The 19,547-nt window shown below is 44.6% G+C and overlaps 1 protein-coding gene across 8 annotated transcripts in view; it reads left to right on the top strand.

Moving 5' to 3' along the window:
• The window catches only part of kif13a (kinesin family member 13A), a 408,670-nt gene that overhangs the window by 193,217 nt on the left and 195,906 nt on the right, over positions 1–19,547 (top strand). For all 8 annotated transcript variants that reach the window (XM_072509684.1, XM_072509681.1, XM_072509683.1 and 5 more), the window contains exon 6: positions 7,210–7,390. In XM_072509684.1, the coding sequence (XP_072365785.1) occupies positions 7,210–7,390 (181 nt within the window). The remainder of the gene's footprint in view (positions 1–7,209; positions 7,391–19,547) is intronic.

The raw sequence follows: 19,547 nt of genomic DNA, 5'->3' as shown, positions 1-19,547 counted from the left end.
TCGTCTCTGCCACCTCCTATGCTAGAGCAATCCAGAGCTAATCCCACTGTCCCACTCTTTCTTCAGAATCATGAATATTTGTCTACTTAACATATTCATCCAAATTTCCCTTCTATGTACAGACATTGGGTGCTATTCTCCCCCCCCCCCCCCAAAATGCCGGGGCACCTGCGAGAATCACGCCACGCCGCCCGACCCCCGCACTCGATTCTCCCACCCCACGGAAACCAGCGGCGCGCGATTCACACCGGGCCGCTTGGAAAACCGACGAGCGGCGATTCTCCGGTCCGGATGGGCCGAGCACCGCTACGACACGACAGGTTCCCGCCGGTGCCGTCCATCCCTGGTCGCTGCCGGCGGGAACTCTGCGGGAATGCTGAGGGGAATGCCCCCCCCCGGCCTACCTCCTTCCGCGCCCGGCCCCAGAACACCGGCTCCATGTTGGTGAGGGGCCGGCGTGCATAAGACGTTCCCCGCGCATGCGCAGGATGGCGTGGCCCAACTCACCCTATCCAGCCAGCCAAACACTTGTTTTTTAAAAATAATATTTTGTTGAAGATTTCATTATTACCAAGCAACTCTTCTCATGGGCTTCTTTGTTTCTATGGAGATAGTTCTGAGGATCTCAGAATCCTCTAGTTAAATCTCTGTTATCATCCTGGTGAATATGTAGTATGCCGGCTGTGGTTTTAATGAGGACCTAAAGCTGCAGACAGAATTGTGTTTAACCGATACAATGTACAGATTTGCAAGAACAAAAGTAGATCCAGAACTAACCTATAGAGTACACCACCCATTTTGTCTGGTGCACCCAGTGATGTCCTTTTATGATTCATAACATTATAGAAGTATGTTTGTTTTCAACTTTAAGTGGTGATCTCTGTAGACTAAAGTAATTTGGGCCCCAATCACACTGGCATTTACAGCTGCTACTATTTTTATGCTGGTCGAGTTGGGATATTAGATTTAAATTTTGCATTTCAAGATCAGAAGTTAAGTTTAGGAGATGACGATGGTGATATTACCTCAGTCTCCAGAAGGACCCTGTGGAGTAGATCCTCCAATATCAGAAAATCTAACTTGTTCAAATGATTCCAGGTATTTTACCTCTAGTGCCCTAACTATGAATTCATTTCCACATATTAATCATTCTTTATATGAAAATGAACTTCCTGGTATCGGCCCAAAATTTCTCTTTTTCTCAACTGAGTCTTGAGCTACTTCTATTATTTAGTTTGAGTGATGTTCTGATTTTTCCTTTCACATAATAGTTATTAACTTGTGTATACTCTGAGATTCTGTTGCAGCCATCTGCTAAGATCGAATGGTGTAACTCCAGTTTCCCCATATAATTCAGTCCTTTGCTGCTTGAGCTTCTCTTTGAACTGCGTCCAAGAGCCATACCTCTCCCTTGTATCTTGGTAACCAAAACTATGCATAGTACCCGAGCTGTGGTCAGACCAAACCAATGTACAGTTGGAGCAGGACATTCAATTGCTTTTATTCGATTGTAACAATTGCAAAATAGTCAGTATTCTGTTTGCTTTGTAGTGGCTGGACATGTGTGTCACACCTACTAAAATCCTTAATCTCTTTCTGTTACACCACAGCTATTGACACCATTCATGGAGTATGTGCGTTATTCAGTTTTATTTTTGTGTCTCGTCCGAGGACTCATCCATCTTCAATTTCACATTCTGCTTAGCATGCATATTATGTACGGCTAATTTTATGACTCTGTATTTGTCTGCTCATAACCAGCTGCCTTTGCTGAAGAGATTAATTGAACTGTTATTTTACAATCTTCACTATAGAGTCACTTGGGCAGAGTCAGCATGGTTTATCTTGTTCAACCAATTCATTGTAGTTCTTTGAAGGAGTCACATGTGCTGTGAATAAAGGGGAACCGGTGGGTGTACTGTACTTGGATTTCCAGAAGGCATTTGATAAGGTTATTGTAAAATAAAAGCTCATGATGTGGGGTAATATATTGGCATGGATAGAAGATTGGCTAGCTAACAGTAAATAGACAATCTGCAAAAATGGGTCATTTTCTGACCGCCGGGATGTGACGAGTAGTGTGCACAGGGATCTGTGCTGTGGCCTGAACTTTTTACAGTTCATGAAGGGACTGAAAGTATGGTTGTGAAATTTGTGGATGACACAAAGGTAGGTAGGAAAGAAAGTTGTTAAGGGTCATCAGGTGGCTCCAAAAAGATATAGATAGGTTAGGCGAGTGGACAAAGATATCGTAAATGGAGGAAAATATGGGAATTTATGAGGTAGTCCATTTTAACAGGATGAATAAAAAAAGAAGCATGCTGTCTAAATGGTGAGATAGTGCTGAGCTCTGAGATGTCCTAGTGCATGAATTGCGAATGTTTAGTATGCAGGTGCAGCAAGTAATTGGCAAAGCTAATGGATTGTTGTCATTTATTGCAAGGAGAATGGAATAAAAGTGTAGGAAAGTTGCGCTTCAGTTATACAGGTCATTGATGGGACTACATCTGGAATACTGTGGCAGTATTGGTCTCCCTATTTAAGGAAAAATGTAAATGTGTTGGAAGCAGTTCAAAGAAGGTTTACAAGATTAATACCTGAATGAACAGGCTGTCTTATGAGGAAAGGCTGGACCGGCTAGGCTTCTAACCACTGGAGTTTAGAAGAATAAGAAGCGACTTGATCAAAACATACACGGTCCAGAGGGGTATTGACAGGGTGAATGTGGAAAGGATGTTCCCTGTTGTGGGACAATCTAGAACTAGGGGTCACCGTTTAAAAGTAAGAGGTTGCTTATTTAAAACCGAGATTAGGAAACAAAAGTGTCTCAGAGGGTTGTGAGTCTTTAGATCTCTCTTCTGTTTGAGGCAGCGTCTTTGAATATCCTTCAGGCAGAGATAACTAGATTCTTGATTCGATGCAGTAAGAAGTCTTGCAACACCAGGTTAAAGTCCAACAGATTTATTTGGAATCACGAACTTTTGGAGCGTAGCTCCTTCATCAGGTGAGTGAAGAGGTAGGTACACAAACACAGCATATATAGACAAAACCAATGATGCAATGTGATACTTTGAATGTGACGCTTTGCAGGTGAGTAAATCTTTACAGGTCCAGGTGGTGCGACTGGAGAGAGGGATAATCACAGGTCAAAGAGGTGTGAATTGTCTCAAACTAGGACAGTTGGTAGGATTTCGCAATCCAAGCCAGATGGTGGGGGATTAAATGTATCCAAGATCCCGGTTGAAGCTGTACTCATGCTTGCGGAACTTGGCTATCGGTTTCTGCTCGGCGATTCTGCGATGTCGTGCGCCCTAAAGGCTGCCTTGGAGAACGCTTACCCAAAGATCAGAGACTGAATGACCTTGACTGCTGAAGTGTTCCCTGACTGGATGGGAACGTTCCTGCCTGGTGATTGTCGCAGCATCTGCATGGTCTCCACTCCTTTTAAACGTGAATGTACTACTCCTCAAGAAATCCTTTCCTGCAGTGTAAGAGATAGACAATGTTGGCCGAGTCCCACGAGTATGTACTGCGTACCTGGTGGGTGGTGTTCTCACGCGTAATGGTGGTATCCATGTCGATGATCTGGCACGTCTTGCAGAGGTTGCAATGGCAGGGTTGTGTGGTGTCGTGGTCACTGTTCTCCTGAAGGCTGGCTAGCTTGCTGTAAACAATGGTCTGTTTGAGGATGCACAGTTGTTTGAAGGCAAGTAGTGGGGGTGTAGGGATGGCCTTGGCAAGATGTTCGTCTTCATCGAAGACGTATTGAAGGCTCCGAAGAAGATGACGTACAATCTCCGCTCCAGAGAAGTACTGAACGACGAAGGGTACTATGTCAGTTGTGTCCCATGTTTGCCTTCTGAGGAGGTTGGTGCGTTTTTTTGCCGTGATGCGTTGGGACTGTCGATAGATAGAGTTGAGTGCCATATCCTGTTCTTACGAGGGCATATTTCAGCGTTTGTAGGTGTCTGTTATGTTCCTCCTCATCTGAGCAGATCCTGTGCATACGAATGTCTTGTCCATAGGGGATGGCTTCTTTAATGTGTTTTCTGTATCTCCCCGAACAGGCGCCGAATGTGGCAACTAGGGGCTTTTCCCAGTAACTTAATTGAAGCCTACTTGTGACAATAAGAGATTATTATTATTAGGGTGGAAGCTGGAGAAGTGGAGCGTCATGAGGTTATCAATGGGCTTGTGATAAAGCGAAGTGCTGAGGTGACCGTCCTTGATGGAGAAGAGTGTGTCCAAGATTGCCACCAATTCTGGAGAGTAGTCCATGGTGAGTCTGATGGTGGGATGGAACTTATTGATGTCATTGTGCAGTCGTTTCAGTGATTCTTTGCTGTGGGTCCAAAGGAGAACAATGTCATTGATGTATCTAGTGTAGAGGTTGAAGGTCCTGTGCAGTGACGAGGCCTTGTTCGAACTTATGCATGAAGATATTGGCATACTGAGGTGTGAATCTGGTCCCCATAGCTGTTCCGTGTGTCTGGATGAAGAATCCGTTGTCCAAGGTGAAGACATTGTGATCCAGTTTGAAGCGGATGAGTTGTAGAATTGAGCCTGGAGATTGGCAGTTGTCGGCTGTTGCGGCAATGCCGTCGTCATGGGGGATGCTGGTGTAGAGTGCCGAGACGTCCATTGCAACAAGGAGTGTTCCTTGTTCAACTGGTCCATGGGTGCTGAGTTTCTGTAAGAAGTCTGTTGCTCTTCTTTATCAAAACCGCAGTGTGTATTTAACTCGTATATGGTGGACAAATGATCACACAAGTTGTTTAGTACAATAATAGTTTATTAACATACACAAGGTTATTTACTACACGTTCATGCACATTGGACTATAAACTAATACACTTAAACGACCTTAACGTAACTTCCAGGTGACCAGCAAATACAGAGCAGATATGACTTTATCTGATTTCTAGTAGTCTGGCAGTGCTGAAGTTGTTGTAGGCAGTCGGTGTCCTCTGTTCTGGTCCCTCTGTAAAAGGCGTGGATTCTTTTTGGCTGGTGGTACATTCACCGTTGTTGGTGGCTGTCGATGCTCTGATCGAGAGAGCGAGTAGTGGCCTGCATAGTACCTTTTAACCTGCTTGGACTTCCCTGCCCCTTTCGTGGGCGGTCTCTGGGTCGTTGTCAATCAGTTGATCAGGGCTAGATCACCATGATCGATCAAGTCCAATCAGGGGCTGCCACATTGATTTTGAGGTGTGCACTCAGTGGCCATGCCTGGAAGTGTTGGGAGCAGGGGCTTGGGTCCCGCTGTGTCTGGTAGGCAATGTGTTTGACAGGAAAGTTCTATTTTTCCTGGGAGGACCTTTTAATGGTCTTTTTCCTGTGTTAGTTTCTGCATAAGTCTGAGCTACAGCTTTGTATATTTGCAGGCTGCAGCCTGTCTGTGCTCAGCTTGGCTAAATTTCCCAGCGTTCTTTGCAGGAGGCCATTTTAGATGGCCATAAGTCCTAGTGTTGTGACAGAAGCTGGGGATTCTTTGTACGATGGGTTTCAAGATGCCCTCAATGTAGCCAGAGATGTTCTCACACAGGGGGCGTCATTCTCCGCCGGCGGGAGTCTCCGTTTTGCCGGCGCCCGGGGGTTTTCCGACGGCGTGGGGCTGCCCCACAATGGGAAACCCCATTGACCGGCCGGTGTAACGGAGACTCCCGCCGGCTGGTCGAGGCAGAAATGTGGCGGGGCGGGTAGGAGAATTTCGCTCAGGGTCCCATTGCCTGATATGATAGGGCGGCCTGTTGTGTTGGCCGTGTGCAATTTTGGGAGGCAGTAGAGATCTCCCAGTGTGGGGAGTACGTGGGATGAGAGCACGTAGGCTCCTCTGAAAGTTTGGATCAAAGGTCTTGATCAGTCTGTTGAGTTGGCGGGTGAGTCCTTTGGTCGGATCTGCGGGTAACTGTCTGTAGTGTTCCTGGTTGTTGAGTTGTCGGTACACTTCTTCGCAGTAGTCCGCTCTGTTCAGTTTCGTGAGAATACCATCCACCAAGTACGTGGTACATACTCGTGCGACTCGGCCAATGTTGTCGACCTCATACCCTGCAAGAAAGAATGTCCCGAGGCGTGGTACATTGGTGAGACCACACAGACGCTCTGACAACGGATGAACGGACATCGCGCGACAATCACCAGACAGGAATACAGGAATGTTCCCTTCCATTCGGGGAACACTTCAGCAGTCAAGAGCATTCAGCCTCTGATCTTCGTGTAAGCGTTTTCCAAGGCGGCCTTCGGGACGGATGACAAGGCAGAATCGCCGAGCAGAAACTGATGGCCAAGTTCCGTACGCATGAGTACAGCCTCAATCGGGATCTTGGATTCATGTCTCACTACATTTAACCCCCCACCATCTGGCCTGGGCTTGCGAAATCCTACCAACTGGCCTGGCTTGAGACAATTCACGCTTCTTTAACCTGTACTTATCCCTCTCTCCAGTTGCACCGTCTTGACATGTAAAGACTTAATTACCTGCAAAGACTCACATGCAAAGTATCATCTTGCATCATTAGCTTTGTCTATATATGCTGTGTTTGTGTAACCTACCTCTTCACTCACCTGATGAAGGAGTTATGATCCGAAAGCTCGTGATTCCAAATAAATCTGTTGGACTTTAACCTGGATTGTAAGACTTTTTACTCTGCCCACCCCAGTCCAACGTCGGCACCTCCACATCTCGATATAAGATGGGGGAGGGGGTGAAAGGTTATCAGGGGTCGGCTGGAACGTGCAGTTGAGGTTAAAATGAGATCAGCCATGATAGTGAATGGCAGAGTGGCCCGAGGGACCAAGTGGTCGTCTGCTGCTCCTAATTCAAATATTTTTATGCTCCCAGGTTGGTAGCTTCTGCAGGTATGACCAGTTTGCCTCAGTCCACTTGGATATCATGCAAGTGAAGTGTGTCATGGGACAAGGGGTAGGATGGAGAAAGAAGATTGGGAAAACTTAATTAGAGTTCCAATCATTCTATTTTTCACCTGTTTTGACACTATAAATCCCCTCTTGAACTGTTTTGGACTCGTGTTTTGGAGGCAGTGTACACACTTCTCTCTTGAACAAGTTAACTTGTGAAATTGGTTATGCAAACAGATGCTTCCAAAAATGGGTTTAAGCTTTCCATATTGTTTTACTATTCTTGGGGACAGAGCCTGTAGTCGTGAAAGGCATTATAATAAATGCATGTCTTTTTTTCTGCACATTCAGGTTCAGGGAAATCTTTTTCGATGATGGGCAGTGTTGATGTACCAGGCCTTACACCTCGTCTTTGTGGTGCATTGTTTGGAAGAGTCTCCAAAGAGGAAAATGAATCTCACACATTTAAAGTAGAAGTGTCATATATGGAGATCTATAATGAGAAGGTCCGGGATCTCCTTGATCCAAAGGGGTGAGTGCTAACTGAAACGTCTTCTCGCTTTAAAAAAAAAATCAATTTAGAGTACTCAATTCATTTTTTCCCATTAAGGGGCAATTTAGTGTGGCCAATCCACCTGAGCCTCACATCTTTGGGTTGTGGGAGCGAAACCCACGCAGACACTGGGAGAATGTGCAAACACCACATGGACAGTGTCCCAGAGCCGGGATCGAACCTGGGACCTCAGTGCCGTGAGGCAGCAGTGCTAACCACTGTGCTACCACGCTGCTCTCCTCGCTTTATCTTAACTACTATCTTAGAAAAATGATGTATCCCATGTCTGACTCTCAGATGGAAGACTGAACAATAATTTATTATTGGAGGATTTGTTACGGTACCGGACCAGACCCCCAATTTATATTAGGACACCGGATGGGAAACCCCAACAATAGCAAGGGCACTGGCAATAATTTTCAGTTCCTCTCTGGCCTCAGGACAGATGCCAGAGGACTAGAGGATAGCCAATTATACAAGAAGAGAAGAAGGGATAAACCAGGAAACTACAGGCCAGTCGGTCTAACCTCAGTGGTGGGAAAACTATTGGAAGCAATTCTGAGAGACAGAATTAATCTGCACTTGGAGAGGCAGGGATTAATCGTGGACAGTCAGCATGGTTTTGTTAAGGGGAGGTCACGTCTGACCAACTTGATTGAATTTTTTGAAGAGGTAGCCAGGTGAAGTCAATGCATTTGATGTAGTCTGTTTAAGGATATAAACATGTTCAAAGCAGTTAAAAAAAGGTTAACTTAACTGATACCTGGGAATGGGAGGGTTACCTTATGAGGAAAGTTTAGACATTGGAGTACAGAAGATTGAGAGGTGATCTTATTGAAACATACAAGATGCTGAGGGGACTTGACAGCGTGGATGCTGAAGGGATGTTTCCTCTTATGGGAGAGACTAGAACTAGTGGATATGGTTTAGAAATAAGGTGTCTGCCGTTTAAGATGGAGATTAGGAGAAAAGATTTCTCGGAAAGTCCTGAGACTTTGGAATTCTGCTCGCCAGATAACAGTGGAGACCGAGTCGGTGAAGGTTTTTGAAGCAGAGGTAGATTGATTCTGGACAAACAAGGAAGTCAAACGCTATTGGGGGTAAGCAGAGGTGGGGTAACGTGGAGTTGAGGCCACAAGTCAGATCAAATCTGATCTTATTGAATAGTGGAGCAGACCCAAGGGGCTGAATGGCCTACTCATGCTCCTAATGTGTGTGATCAGATCGCATTCTTCAGAGAATGGTCGGGGTTTGGGGAAATAAGGGTGGAAATTGTGCAGGTACGAGACAGAATCTTCCAATCCTCCTTAGGCATAGCGGTAGGGTGAGAGGACTGGAGAATTGAAAGGGTATATCCAGCAACTTCCAGGGATTAATTGAACAGAAGGTTTACCATGTAGTTTTAAATACTTGCTAAATAGCTCAATCGCATAGAATGACTGTCTTCAGATTAATGTACTATCTGAAATGGTCAGCTATCTTCATGAAGATATCTTTATTTGATAAAACAATGAGAGAAATCTCCCATAAAGTCATCTGAAAACCTTAATATTTCTCTTAAATTCAGCTGAAAAAAACAATGATGAATGAAATCCTCTGCAAGTGTGTCGAAGTTGACAAGCTTTGATTGTCATTGTGAGGAATTGTGATTGGAAACAGTGATCATCGTTTAATTAGAAATCTGAGAAAGTTCTGAAGAACTACAGCTCTAAACAGTAGAAATTGAGTCCTGGGGGAGCACCGTGCTGCTGGAGGTGCGATCTTTCACATGGGGTGTTAAACTGAGGCCCTGTCTGCCCCACTCAGTTGGATGAAAAAGATCCCATAGCACTATTTTGTAGAAGAGTTGGGAGGTTATTCTTGGTCTCCTGGCCAATATTTATCTGCCAATTAACACATCTCAGATTATCCGGTCATTGTCACATTAACGTTCATGAGAGCTTGCTGTGTGCAAATTGGCTGCTGTGTTTCCTACATTACAGCAGTGACTACATTTCCAATGTTCTTCACTGACTCCAGAGTGCTCTGTGACATCTGGTGGTCTGAAAGATGCACTATAGCAACAAACCTTTTTGATCTCTTCCTGATGGCTAGTAGTTCTAGGTTTCTAGATCGTTTTTTAAAAACCTAAATGATCCCTTTCCACTTCGTACTTGTGCGATTGTGCCTTGTCTTTCACTTGCCCTGTTACCAGTTTGATTAAAGATGGCTTTTACCATGTGCTACAATATTAAATGCAGCCACTCATGGTTCATCCTGTGAACCAGTTCCTTGACTGACATGAATTTATGCCTTGGGTAAAGCTTGAGGTCATCCAAAATTCTGTTGCCAGTGTCCTAATTTGCCCCAAATCCATTCGCCCATCACGTCTTTTCTCACTGACCTGCACTGGCTTCTGGTTAAGCAATACTTTGATTTTAAAATTCTCATCCTTGATTTCAGATCTTTCCATGGCATTGCTCCTCCCTACCTCTCTGATCTACACTATCCCCGCAACCCTTCTAATTCTCCTCGAATTTTGGTCTCTTGAGCTTCCCTAGTTTTAATCACTCGGTCATTGGTCACCATGGGTGAAATGTTCAGAGTCTGTTCACCATGGGCGCAAATCCCGTTCTAACTGCAAACTCTCATGAGAGAGCCATAACGGGAATTGTGGCGGTGACATCTCACTTTAAGATCTCTTCCCCCCCCCCCCTTGCCGGCGGCATAACCACCTGATTACCACAAATTTGAATTTATTTTAATACTCGTAAATGGCATAACACCATTGCTTCCAGATTGGCAGATGTTGCCAGCGGGAATCATTACTAGTTTCCAAAAACGGAAACCAGTCATGGTAATCATGCCGGTGGCTCGGGGGTGAGCATAACCCCCGGGTGGCCGGTCAAAGCCCTGGCACAGCCCCCTGGCTGCCACTGCCAAAGGTGGGGGCAAGGCCTCCAGGAAACCCATTGGGTGGTTCCCATTACGTGGTGGAAGACATGGGTGGGGTGTGCTGTAAATGCCGCGTGAAATGGGGGGGGGGGGGGGGGGGGAGTTTTTTTAAAACTTTACATGGATAGGTTGAAGAAACTGGGGTTCTTCTCAGATAAGTGAAAGCTGAGAGGAGATTTGGTAGAGATGTTCAAAATCATGAGACAAAGTACATATTGAGAACTTGTTTCCTTTAGTGGAAGGGTTGATCACCAGACTCTACCAGTTTAACATAATTGGCAAATGAACTAATGCGACATGAGGGAAAACAATTTTACGCAGCAAGTGGTTAGGATCTTGAATGTACTAACTATGTGTAGGGGATACACATCCAATAGGGGTTTTCAAAATGGAATTCTATAATTATCTGAAGAAACAAAAATTAGAGGGCTACGGGGAAAGGACGCCTGTGTCGGATTAGTTGAATTGCTCTTGCAGAGAATCAACATAGGCATGACGGGCAGGTGGCTTCTTTCTGTGCTGTAACCGTTCTATGATTCTAAATCTCTGTACAAATAATGTATTTTTTAATTCTTCTCTCATCCTTAACCTCATTCTGCCTGAAAGATATTTGCAACAACTTCCTTCTGTATACAACTGTTTTTATCTCTGTGCGCCCTCCTCGAAGAGTTGACAACTCCGACCTGGATTTTCCCGTCAGTATTCCTCACTATTTCTCAGCTTGAAGCTTATGGCAATTAGAGGGCATGGGTGGTGGTGCAGTGGTTAACACTGCTGCCTCAAGACGCTGAAGACCCAGGCTCGATCCCGGCCCTGGGTCACTGAACGTGTGGAGTTTACACATTCTCCCCGTGTCTGGGTCTCACCCCCACAACCCAAAGACGTGCTGGATAGGTGGATTGGCCATGCTAAATTGCCCCTTAATTGGAAAACAATAATTGGGTACTCTCAATTTGAAAAAAAAAGAAGCTTATGGCAATCATATTCCTGTCAAAATTATCTATTTTTGTTTTTCTATTCATTCAAGGGATGTGGGTGTCGCTGGCTGGGTCAACATTTAATGCCCATCTCTAATTGGCCTAGAACTGAGTGGTTTGCTAGGGCAAACCAGTGGGCATTTAAGAGTCAACCACATTGCTGTATGTCTGTAGTCACATGTAGGCCAGACCAGGTGAGGACAGCAGCTTTCCTTCCCTAAAGGCCATGAGTGGGCCAGATGTTTTTTTTTTTTACGACAATCAGCAATGGATTCACAGTAACCATTAGACTTTTAATTCCAGATTTTTATTGAATTCAAATTTCACCATCTGCTGAGGCGGGTTTCAAACCTGGGTCTCCAGCGCATTACCCTGGGTCTCTGGATTACTAGTCTCGTGACACTACCTCTACGCCATCAGTGATGAAGGAAGGACAATGTATTTCTAAGTCAGGATGGTGTGTGACCTGGGTGTGCCGATGGTCCCATGAATCTGCAGCCTTTTTTCCCCTAAGTGGTAGCAATTATAGGTTTAGGAAGTGCTGCTGAAGATGCCTTGGACGAGCTGTGCAGTGTTGCTTGTAGAAGGTAAACACTGTAGCCATAGTACACTGGTGGTGGGCGGGGTGAATGTTGTGCCAGTCAAACTCGCTGCTTTGTTCTGGTTGATGTCAAATTTCTTGAGTGTTGTTGGAGCTGCACTCATTCCAGCAAGTGGGAAGTATTCCATCGCACTCTTGACTTGACTTGTGCCTTTTGGCTTCAGGGAGTCAGGAGGTGAGTTACTCCCAGACAATACCAGCTTGTGACTTGCTCTTCTAGCCACAGTACTTATATGGCTGGTCAGTGGTGACCTCAAGATGTTGATGGTCGGGGATTTGGCACTGGTAATAACACTAAATGCCATGGGGAAGTGGTTAGGCTCTTGTTCGAGATATTCATTGTCTGGAACTTGTCCAGCACCAATGCTACTTGTCACTTATCAGCCTAAATATGAATGTTGTCCAAGTTTTGCTCCACACAGACCAAGACTGCTTCATTGAGGAATTATGAATGGAAATAATCACTGCCATTAGTGAACATTATCCTCTCCTTTTCTTATAATTGGTGGAAGGTGATTACTGAAGGTCATTGAGCCCAAGATACTTTTCTTTTTTTAAAAAAATGTATTTTATTACAAACATGTATCAAAACAGGTTACAGCGAACAAACACCCCAAGAAACATACTTCCCACCAACTATACAGTCTGTACAGATTCCCCCCCCATCCCAAACGATGAACAGCCCTTCAAACACGGTTCATTACATGCCTCACCTTTCCTCAAACCCCCCTGAAGAGCCCCATAACTCATCCTTTATCTTCTCTAACCGCAGGAAGTCGTACAGGTCACCCAACCAAGTCGCTACCCCCGGTGGCGATGCCATCCGCCACTCCAGCAAAATTCAGCACTGTGCAATCAGAGAGGCAAAGGCCAAGACATGGCATTCCTCCTCTCCATGAGCTCCGGCTTCTCTGAGACCCTAAATATCGCCACCAAAGGGTCCGGGTCCTCCACCTCCTCCACTATCCTGGATCAGACTGCGAAAACTCCAGCTCAGAATCTTCCCAATTTTTCGCAACCCAAAAACATGTGCGTGTGATTCACTGGCCCCCGCCCACACCTCTCATACTCATCTGCTACCCCCTGAAAGAACCCACTCATTCTCGCCCGAGTCATATGCACCCTGTGCACCCCCTTAAACTGTGTCATCTTTGCACATGAGGAGGTCCCATTTACCCTAAGCAGTGCCTCACTCCATGCTCCCCAATTGATCTCCCCTCCAAACTCCGCTTCCCATTTCGCCTTGATTTCCACCACCCTGCTCCCCCAGCCACTTGTATATATCCCCAATTCTTCCCTCCCCTTCCGTATCCGGGAGCAGCAGTCGCTCCATCAGGGTGTATCCCGGCAACCCAGGGAACCCCCTCCAGACCTTTCGCGCAAAGTCCCTAACCTGCAGATACCTGAACTCACTCCCCCTCGGCAACTCCCCCCTCCTTTAGCTCCTCCAGACTGGCGAACCCTCCCTCCAAATACAGATCCCTCACCTTGACCAGCCCCACTTCCCTCCACCTCCTGTATATACTATCCTATTGTCTTCAACATTACTCGGGCTCCATGACACTTGGTCGCATGTTGTCTTGGTTGAATGCTGTCACTTTCAGCTCCTTTGCCGATGCCTGGACTAAAACAATAATGATAAAAACAAATAATTACGGATTCTAAAATCTGAAACAAAAACAGAAAATATCGGGTAATCTCAGCAGGTCTGACGGCATCTGTGGAGAGAGAAGGGAGCTAACGTTTCCATCTGGATGATTCTGAAGGCAATAATGAGTTGTGAATCCAAATAATCTTGGTGGGACCCAACTGAGCATTAATGTACAAGTTCTTGGTGTGTAGGTTCTGCTTGAAAGCACCATTGATGACATTTTCCATCATTTTGCTGATGATTAAGAGTAAGCAGATGGGATGGTAATTGGCCAGACTGGGTATGTCCTGCTTTTTGTGGAAGGGACATAATGAGTATTGCACTTTGGCAAGTAGGAAGCCAGTGTTGAAGCTGTATTTCCAACAGCTTGGCTAGAGGCATGGGTAATTCTGGAGGTGTCCTCGGTGTGAAGACAGGAGTTTGTCTCCACAAGGCCTGTGCAACAGCCACTCCTGCCAGTCCTATTATGGGCAGATGCTTCTGAGATTAGTGAGAGCGCTCCCGATTAACTTTATCTATGCCGGATAACATCATGTGTATTTTTGTACACTCTCCTCTTACTCATCTCCTTTGTAAAGCTAATGACCCACAATCTTTACTTAAACCTATTGTCCTTTGACACTATATTGAACCTCATTAATCTTGTGTGTGAGCAGAAGCAGTTATCAAATATCTCGTCAAATGTGACTGAAGATTTTAAAAGGGGGAAATGAGACCTATCTCTTAAAATTGTCATTTAAATATCCAGCACATTATCACTGATGGAATTTTGTAGATGGACATATATAATTGTTCTTTATGGACAAAATATTCTAATCTTATAATTCTTTGAAAGTAGTATTTAAAACATCCATAGAATTCATAGAATTTTACAGTGCAGAAGGAGGCCATTTGGCCCATCGAGTCTGCACCGGCTCTTGGAAAGAGCACCCTACCCAACCGCACACCTCCACCCTATCCCCATAACCCAGTAACCCCACCCAACACTAAGGGCAATTTTGGACATGACGGGGCAATTTAGCATGACCAATCCACCTAACCTGCACATCTTTAGACTGTGGGAGGAAACCGGAGCACCCGGAGGAAACCCACGCACCCACGGGGAGAACGTGCAGACTCCACACAGACAGTGACCCAAGCCAGGAATCGAACCTGGGACCCTGGAGCTGTGAAGCAATTGTGCTAATCACTATGCTACCGTGCTGCCCTTGTACATTAAATAAGGAAGTGAGATTTCAAAGGAAATTTTATTTCATCATCTATTATTTAATATTCTGTAATTGCAATGCAAATTTCAAGCAGAGAACGATTTACCCATTCCCTTTTTTATTAATGGAGTCTGTAATTCCTTGTTATTTAACTTCTGAACACTTTTGAAACGACTGCTTATTAATGAAACTAGTACTTATTGGTATAAGTTGTACGTTTTGGGTGTATATTAATAATATACATGCATTTACTTTTAAAGAATTCCTTTCAAACACATGAGTCATGGTAAAAATGGAAGGGGAATTACTTTGCCGTAAGCTACTTAGTGTTTTTTTCATTTTCATATTTGTGATTGAGTCAGCAGGAAATGTATTAGAATTCAAAGGATGCAATATACCATAATCAGTTTAATAACCTTACGAAGCTGGAGGTAAATGAAACCTGTAAATTAGATCATGTCCACCTTTAATCAAAATGTAATATTGCATGAAAGCCTGATCAAAAATAATTGAACAAAAAGTTTTTTAAAACCCTCACTCTCTCTCCATACCATTTTGCCTATCCTGCTGGTCAAGTTTTGGAGAGCCCTGCATATTTTGCCAGGGGACAATAGACCCAACATTTCGGAAGTTTAGAATTTTGTTTCCTTTCACTCTGCTGATGGGAATACTGTGTGCCGAAATGCCCTAAGTAATGTGTTGGGTCTCTTTCCACCATTGGCTTCTGTGGAATTCTGTTCTCAATTTGTTTAAACTGAAATCCAGATGTATTCGGTGACATTTACTAGTTTGCTTGCCATTCTCCAGAGAGATTGGGTGTGCAGCAATAGCCAATTAAAATAAGCCAAAACAGAACCACACCCAGGTTTAACATTAGTTCAGCTTCGTTTTCAACTTTGTAAATCTTTCACAGGATAATGAAGTGTTGAACTGCTCAATGTGCTGGATGTGCACTTCTTGTGTGAATCACTTGCAGAGCACAACGGCAGCAATACATTTATTCTTTTTAACAAGGTGCTGTTTTTGAGTTTGAACAGTGTCTGATGTGATGGGAATGTAACATTTGCTTTGATGCCATTCAGTTCCTTTTCATGCAGCCTGGAAAATTTGCTGGAGCTTGTTTGTGTTGGGTCATTTTCTCCAACTGTTCCGTGTTTTCCAACGAATAGATGGCAATTAGAGCCTTTAAACATAACATTCCTTATTTTGTCAGAGCAAGCTATTCTTTTGCAGCCCTCTCAGTGTTTTGAGACTGTACTTGTTATGATGGCCATGAAGGTCAGGGGGATTGTCAGTAGATCTCTCTGTGAGCTTCGTGGAATATGAACGCCCCTATTGAGTGGACAGAGGCTCGCCGAAAAGGAGATGGATGGCGGGAGTTGAAAACCCACAGCTCTGACCCGGTCCGGAATCTCTGGAGGTTCCTGGGGTATGGACGCAAGCAGTGCATGCCGAGGTTGCGCCCCTTTTAGTTACTTTAATAAGGCAATTATTGTTAGAAGACTGGTTTTGCTGAAGTTATTACAGAACTCGCGATCTATCAAGCCAGGCCACTGCTTTGCAGATGTGATCTCAATTAACTGTCTGATATTCAGCAACATTCTCGGCCGTGTTTCTCGTGCCCACCTTGACGTGACTACTATCCAAGCGGCATTAATGTCTTATTTCCCTTCTCTGGTAAAACAGAAAGCAAAAGAGCAAGGCCCCTGCATAAAGACTCACCGTGCAGGACAACTCCGGAAATTCTGCTCTCCCAATCCCGCGCCACCTGCCATACCTTTGCCCCACCTTGTTTTTTTTGCAAAATCACAGCAAACAAACTATCATAAACAGTGCAGGCCACCCAGACATCTTTGCCAGAATATTGGGTGCATGGGTATATAATCTTAAGGGTTTGAAATGTCAGATGCATTCGATCCAAGCTGATTGGACTACAAACAGATGTAGAACCATTAGGCACAGAGAGCCCATCAAACCTGTTTGGGTTTTGAAATGCAACAATACGACATGTCCTATCTGGCCTGCCATTGTCAGGTGACCTCTGCCACAGGGCAACCAGCTCTGTAAGCTGCCAACATGGAGATGAGTTCAATAAAGACCTATGTGAGAAAGCACTGAGAAGCTCTGCAGTCTTTAAGCATGGAACATGATGGCAATGAAGAAAAAATACAGTTTTGAAATCCTGGAAATGTTGCAGGGAAGACATAGCTCCAAAAAGCACACAAAAATGTTCAAATCTGCAAAAAGTTGCTAAAAAAGGACAAGGAAAAGCAAACTCATACCGAAGGCTGTAAGTAGAACACTGGGTGATGATGCAACATTCTATCCCCAGCTTCAGTAGAAATGAAAGGTATAACTGGCAGTTTTACAACTTGAAGTGGCAAAACTACAAGCTGGCAACAGATTTAATTAATTAACCGTAAGAGTAATCATTCATATGAGTAGTCACACTTCCAACACTGCTGGGGAGTGCATACAACTTTAAGTCTAACTGCCGAACAAAGAAAACAGACAGCAGTGATTTTGAAAGCCTTAAATTAATGCTTTTAATCCCGAGTGAATGCTATTTATGAATGCTATGTATTCAATATTCGAGTTCAAGATGAAAAGAAAACGATAGATCAGTATGTGACTGCAGTAACACAGCTTGCAGAATCATGTGAACTCGGACAGCTAAAAGAAAAACCTACCAAAAGCGAAGAAAGAATGCAAGCGATGTGTGTAAAAATGCTGAAGTTGTGAAATGTCAGCTAGAGCACAGCCGAGCAGACCATGAGATAAATTATGCTGAGAACTTTACAGGCCAAAAGAGCAGCACAATTGCATTCAAAGGGAAGGATGCAAATTCTGCAGAGGACATCATACAAAGGAAAAGAAGGATTGCCCGGTGTGGGCAAAGCAGTGTTCTAACTGCAAGAAGCAGAATCGTTTTGCACATAAATGTTTGGTGAGAAAAAAAGCAAAGTCAGCGCAGACAGATGGCCACTGGAGAGACATCAACGAAACGTCTGATGGAGAGAGTCACAGTATACAGCAGGTTAGTTCCGTCAAGTCTATAGAGGATAAATTGTTTGTGTCTGTTACAATGATGACCGTAGAAGGAGAGTATCAAGCGAACAACAAGTGTCAGATTGACAGTGGTGCATTGTGCAACATCATGATCTTCAAAGACCTGTGCAAAGTGGCTCAACGTTTTGATTCGAAAATGAATCCCTTGAAAGTAAGATTGAGGCAATGTGATGGTACAATACTTATACCAAGAGGAGTCCAATACAATGACAAGAAAGAATATCTAGAGTTCCAAATCTTAGGTGGGACATAACAGCCTGCTGAAGCAAGTCTAAAGCTTGGGCTGGTAACCTTAAATGTGCCAACAGCGATTCAATTTGGAGCAGCAGTTTGGCATGATCTGAAAGTCATCAACCCAGCAGAGACATTGGGAACGATTTAATGGAAAAGAAACAGGAGTCCTCTTTTGGGATCGCTTAGCGGGGTGTTTTATGGCACTTGCAGCGCTGAGAGCAACCCCACTGTTAAAACGGGACTCTGCTTATTTCTTGGGCACCACCGAGGAACGTCCCACTGAGGCCGCACTTGGACTCATTTCCTGCACTAGCGAGCTCAGCTCGCCAGTGCAGGAAGAGAAAATGGCTCCCCAATTTCTGGACCACCACTGGGGCCTCCAGACCTCTACCAATTAGGGGTTCTTCGAGCCCACCACAACCCATAAGCAGGGCACCCGGATCTCTGGCATAGCCAAGATGCCATCTGGGCACCTTGGCACTGACAGCCGGGCACCCTACCGAACATGATGAATCTCTTCCAAGTGCGACAAGAAGTAGTGATGAAAGGATGGTTAGGCGGTCATCAAGGACAGACCTGTGGTCACAACAGCATTACCAAGATTAAGTAATTGCCCAAGGTGGCATCTCGTACAAAGGAAATAGAGTCATCATCCCTAAAGAGATGAGAGGAGAGATGCTGAAGCGCATCCATGCAAACCATCAAGGAATTGAATCAACTCTGAGAGCCATGAAATTAAAGACCGCAATGTTTGTAATGAGTGCCAGGTTAAATAAGCTAGAGAGCTTATTTGACGTATGACCTGCCACATAGACCATAGATAAAGCTGGCTGAAGACCTTTTCAATGTAGCAGGAACTGATTATCTCGTCACATTCGACAACGATTTTGACCACTGGGAGTTAGACCAGCTGTCTTCAACAGCGACAGGAGAAATTGTAGAATGCCTGAAAGCACATTTCCGATGTTACGGCAGTCCAGACATTGAGTGAAAGTGGCCCTCCGTCCACGAGTGATAAATTCGGCAGTTTCACAAATGATTGGAAAATTCAACGATACACAGCATCTCTACACTACCTCAGTTGAATAGAAAGGCTGAGGTGGCAGTGAAAATTCACAAAGGAATGATCAAGAAATCGAGCAAATCTAGCACAGATGTAAACGGTAATCCTTAAGTAGAGAAACATGCCATCTAAGATATGGAAAGTAGTGTAGTCCAAAGGCTAATGTCACACTACACCCAGACTGCTCTTCCAATACCAAAGAAACTACTGAAATCAGAAGTAGTAACACGCGTGAGTGAAAAGATCATGGTGAAATGGCAGAAATCTAAATTACATTTTGACAAGACTGCCAAACTGATGCCAGAGCTGAGTACAGTATAGTGGGTAACACGGGTAACTCACAGTTGCACATGATTGTGCATAAATGCCTGCCTTTTGTTTGTTAGGAAAAGGGGGATA

Source organism: Scyliorhinus torazame, chromosome 6 (assembly GCF_047496885.1).
Source record: "Scyliorhinus torazame isolate Kashiwa2021f chromosome 6, sScyTor2.1, whole genome shotgun sequence".
Classification (NCBI taxonomy): domain Eukaryota; kingdom Metazoa; phylum Chordata; class Chondrichthyes; order Carcharhiniformes; family Scyliorhinidae; genus Scyliorhinus; species Scyliorhinus torazame.
The sequence above is the reverse complement of the archived record's forward strand: the minus strand, read 5'-3'. Positions and strand labels throughout refer to the sequence as shown.